Source organism: Nuphar pumila, chromosome 4 (assembly GCF_984573655.1).
Source record: "Nuphar pumila chromosome 4, dmNupPumi1.hap1.1, whole genome shotgun sequence".
Classification (NCBI taxonomy): Eukaryota; Viridiplantae; Streptophyta; class Magnoliopsida; order Nymphaeales; family Nymphaeaceae; genus Nuphar; species Nuphar pumila.
This window is the reverse complement of record NC_143252.1, coordinates 119,717,974-119,722,608: the sequence shown is the minus strand read 5'-3', so window position 1 is coordinate 119,722,608 and position 4,635 is coordinate 119,717,974. Positions and strand designations below refer to the sequence as shown.

At 43.9% G+C, this 4,635-nt stretch overlaps 1 protein-coding gene across 1 annotated transcript; it reads right to left on the bottom strand.

The window, feature by feature from the left end:
• Positions 1–1,982: 1,982 nt before the first annotated feature.
• On the bottom strand, positions 1,983–4,045 carry LOC149840815 (thiamine thiazole synthase, chloroplastic-like). Its single transcript, XM_090003363.1, has 2 exons — positions 3,069–4,045; positions 1,983–2,456 (listed from the first exon to the last, which is right to left on the bottom strand). The coding sequence occupies exons 1-2, from the start codon at positions 3,960–3,962 to the stop codon at positions 2,295–2,297; spliced, it is 1,056 nt and encodes a 351-aa protein (XP_089859489.1). The 5' UTR covers positions 3,963–4,045; the 3' UTR covers positions 1,983–2,294.
• Positions 4,046–4,635: the final 590 nt, after the last annotated feature.

The window sequence follows — 4,635 nt, the reverse complement described above, 5'->3', positions numbered from 1 at the left end:
TACAATAGTTAAAAAATAATGAGCCCCACATATAGATGGTGTGGAATATCCAACCCAAATATCTATGTGAATTAAATAAAAAGGGTGTGAAGTAATCTTTTTGCTATGTGGAAATTGTGAAAATGCTTGATGAGCACGCAGACAAACATCACAACGGTAGTCATTAAAAGAAATAAAATTAAAAGTTTGAGACAAGAGTATCAATCTACGGGATAGAATATGACCTAAACGTCAATGACAAATACAACCTCACATGGCGTGTCCTTGTGACATTGCTCTAAACGTGCTAAGGATGTCATTGAATTTTGTTTAGTCACATTTGGTAAGCGAAGTCCATATCTGATTATAATCAGATGCGAATATAGTTTTGAATTTTTGTAACCAAATCTAATAAATATCTAAATTTGTATGACATCCTAATCTGTTTACATGTAAAAAAGCAGATCTGGTATGAGCTTTTCACCACAAATCTGAATCGGAATTTGAATCCGTTTATCCAACATCCGATTAGTGGAAAATGGTATCTGCTGCATCCAATCCAAATCCCATTTACATCCCTAAAACATGCCACGTTTATTGGAACCTCCATGATCTCTCAACTTAATACCACATGAAGTACACCAATAATTTACTGTATTTGAGATAATACCAAGGGTATTTTAGTAACCTTAAGTGGTCCTGAGATCACACCCGAACATCATCGCGTGGCGTTTAAGCTAGTGTTTGCCTGAAACTGTTTGGTTCAACTCGCCCAACTCAAAAAAGCTTGTTTTTGGTATTTGCTTGTGTTATTTGAATAATGTTGGTGAAAGTAAACAACAAATAATAATAATTGATATATCATTAGGAGAGATTAGAGTTGAATTACGAGAGGTTAATATATTAAATATGATTATAATGTGAGATTAGTTAAGAGTGAATAATTGTATATGTATTCTGCCACATGATTTGTACTTAATTGATTGACACTTGGACCAATGGAAGGAGGAGAGGTGGCGTGTGAAGGTGGTCATGATGGCATTCATCTACTGATACTGAGCATGTGTTAGTAATCTCTTATTCCCTAAAAAACAGAGAAAAATAAAAAGGGATCAAGATACTGAGTCGTTTTACCGTAGATCACTCTGACAAATCACTAGACAAAGATTGACGGACAGTGCAGTTGTCATGGATGGTAGTTGTCGCCGATGAGTGGGCTTGTCACCAAAATTTGTCTTGGGTTGTTCGAGTGACCGAGATAGTAGGAATTGTCATTGGACTATGCATTCTCTTGAATTTGATTTTGCTCAACATTAGAGTTGGATTGACTCGCTGAAGGATGAAAAACAAATGATCTCAAAACAGGTGAAGCCCTATGGTCGCTCTGATACCATGTGAAGAGGATGGGCTTCACGTGACAAATGAAAATTAAATGTGTTATATCACATTTGAAAATGGTACAAAGATATATACTTACAATCTCCTAGGAGTCTCATATTTTGTAGGATTTAGAATCAACCAAAAAGAAAGAAAATAAGTCTTGATAAGTTTCCTATGAACTAGCAACAACCTTCCTCGATTTTAGACTTTCCTTTCCTTGATTTTCGCCAGCCAGCTTTCCTTAGAACTCCAAGTTAGTGTCATCTGTGCCATTGTTTGCATAAAATACATTATTAGAGAATCCCGTTTAGACATTTTTGCGGCACATCAAGAATTAGAACACAAATGGTTTTTGCCCGAGTCCACTGGGTGGGTTTATTACGGTTCGTTCGGCTGGTTTAGCATCTCACCTGTACATACACTTTGTGCAATGTGATTGCACTTGATCCAGCCTCAACTCTTGATGAAAAGTAAGAATTTTGACCCTTTCCTTTCCCCACGTATCGGATACCATCTTGTGGTTTTTATTTTTTAAGTGTAAAACAGCAACTTTGCAGACGCTTGACCAATACGTGGATGATCAGTCTGTTAAAAAATCTTAATTAAATATTTAAAGACTGAAGTGGCTAAAAGAACATCTAAATTACCGAAACATTGTAAACATAATCTTCTACAACGGTCTCTTAATTGTAAACTTATATATGACCCTTTTGATAATCACAAGAAAGGCCAAGAGAATCACAAGTTTCCCTTTTAGGTCACGTTCCCCACCACCATTGACATACGGGAAGAAGCGAAGCAGCAAACAAGCATATTTATTTATAGGGAAAAAGGTAAACAAAGGACAAGCAACCAACAGCCATCCAAAACTCAAAGCTCTCTCTCTCTCAACCCCCAACCCTTATCTTGTTCTCCGATCTCTTCTTGTTGGGTTTTCAGGCTGACGCGGTGTCAGTGTCGGCAGAGGCGAGGACGAGCTCAGGGTGGACGCTGCCGAGGCTGTAGGTGCCGTCCACAGCGTTGGGCAATCCCAAGGCCTTCAACGCCAAGTGCGCTGCCTTCTGCCCCGAAATCATCATCGCCCCGAAGGTTGGTCCCTGCACCAAAACACCGCTCACAATCATTCATTAACCAGAAGAACACAGACCAATGCATAGAAAGAACTACCGTTCTATTCAGAGAGAATAAAAAACAAAGGTAAATGCATAAAGAAAAGAACTACCACTCTATTCAGAGAATTTGGACTATAGGAAAAGACGAGCAGAGAAGATAAATATATAAAAATGTCGAAAACATGGAGAATTGAAATATCTCTATCAGAAAATTAAATGGACTCTTAATGCACAAATATTTGTGCAGTCATATTGCACCTGATCTTTTCACGTCGCTGAGCGAATAAGAACGAAAAAATGCTTTGACTTGAACACACCAAGAGGAGAGAGAATAGGAAAGTCATCCTCGGAAAAAGGAGGTTGGTTCACACGTGGAAGAAAGTTACTGCTTTCCAATAAACTCGGCATCAAAAACTGATTTAAATGGTTGTTATTACTTTCAACGAAAACAAAATCTCCAAAAATGAAGAAAACTACAAAAATTTAGAAACGAGAAACCAAAAATTATAGTACTAGTAGATACCAAGCAAATGGACGTATAAACTATTGATGATAATGATGATTATGATGAGAGAGAGAGAGAGGCTCTAATCTGACCATTCTGGGAGCCCCATCGATCTCAGCAACCTCCATGCCCGTGACGATCATCCCAGGCACAATCTCCCTCGTCAGTCGGACGATGGCATCCTCAGCGGTATTCATGTCCAGCGCCTTCATCCCGGGAACCTCGTCGATCATGCCGATGCTCTTGAGCCTCTTCACGCCCGTAGCCCCGAAAGGCCCGTCGTGCCCGCAGGAGCTGACCACGACCTTGGCCTCCATGACGTTGGGGTCCATGCACGACTGCGTGTCGTGGTTCATGGACACCAGCGCCCAGTTGGTCACCACCCCGGCGACGCGCCCTCCCTTCACGATCAGGTCCTCGGCGGCCACCGCGTTGAACAACTTCACGTTAGGCCGGGCCAGCAGCCTGCTCATGATGGTCGACGTGAAGAGGGCCGCGTGCTTGATCACCACGTAGTTGTCCTGCTCGTCGTAGTCCACGCCGAGCTCGTCCAGGAAGAGGTGGGCCGGTTTGCGGACCACCATGGCAGAGAAGAGCTGACCGCCGAGCCAGGCACCGCCGCCGGGGCTCACCGACTGCTCGACTATGGCGACCCGGACGTTGGGGTTCTTGGAGAGCTCATAGGCGCAGGAGAGGCCCGCGGAGCCCGCGCCCACCACCACCACGTCGGTGTCGGCGTGGGTGATCATGTCCATCATGTAGCGGCGGGTCATCTCGCGGGAGACGATCGATTCCTTGATGGGGTGGAAGGTGAAGGAGGTGAGGTCGTATTTGGAGGAGGCGGAGATGGAGAGGTGAGAGGGCGCGGCCTTGATGGGGAGGATGCGAGACGGGGAGGAAGAAGGGAAGGGGATGCCGTGGAAGGAGGAGGAGTGGTCTTGGATTGTTGGGATCTTTGAGGAGAGGGTGGGTGTGAAGGTGGCCATGGCTGCAATGGTTGCTCTGTTTATGGCTTTCCTCTCACTAGGGTTGTGTAGACAGGAGAGATGGGGGTGTGGGGAAAGAAATGGGGAGGGTGGGGGCCTTAAATAGAGTCTTTTGGGTTGAGGGTCCTTGGAAAAATCTAGAGGATATTCTTGGGGGTGGGAGGGTTCTCTATACCAACCTGCCAAAGCATATCTTTTAGTGAACGAAAATGTCAAGGCACTCGTGTCTGTCTCTTGAGTGGTGATATATTTATTAGAGTGCACTATGGCTCGATTAGAACGACAGCTTTAAGCTGAAAGGTCTCAAAGGTCCTTACAGTGTAATCGACTGGCATTTTTGGGAATATGGCGTGCATGTTTCAGTCATTTAGCTGATATATAATTGTCATATAGTGCCCCCCATTGTAAACGAGACAAGTGGTGGAAGGAGAGGATAGGATTTGGACGGTGCAGGCGGTGCAGCTCTTTAGCTGACAACACTTGTGGTCACACTTTGCTTCCCTTTTACCGTGTCTCCCCACGTGATCCCACAACTTTCACCTCCTTCACAATCAGGGTAACTTACTTCCCCACAAGGCGGGTCCCTTTTGAACCTTGGTTCTGAGTTTTCTGATCCGAACCAGCCAGGTCTATCTTGGAGACTTGGACTATGTGTGTGGTTCTGTCATTCTGG

What these genes read in the sequence shown, in the direction of transcription:
- LOC149840815 (XM_090003363.1), bottom strand. Translation starts at nt 3,962, where the DNA reads ATGGCCACCTTCACACCCACCCTCTCCTCAAAGATCCCAACAATCCAA. An exon ending in TCGATGGGGCTCCCAGAATG is followed by an intron (nt 2,457 to 3,068) that starts GTCAGATTAGAG and finishes GTTTTGGTGCAG; the next exon opens with GGACCAACCTTCGGGGCGAT.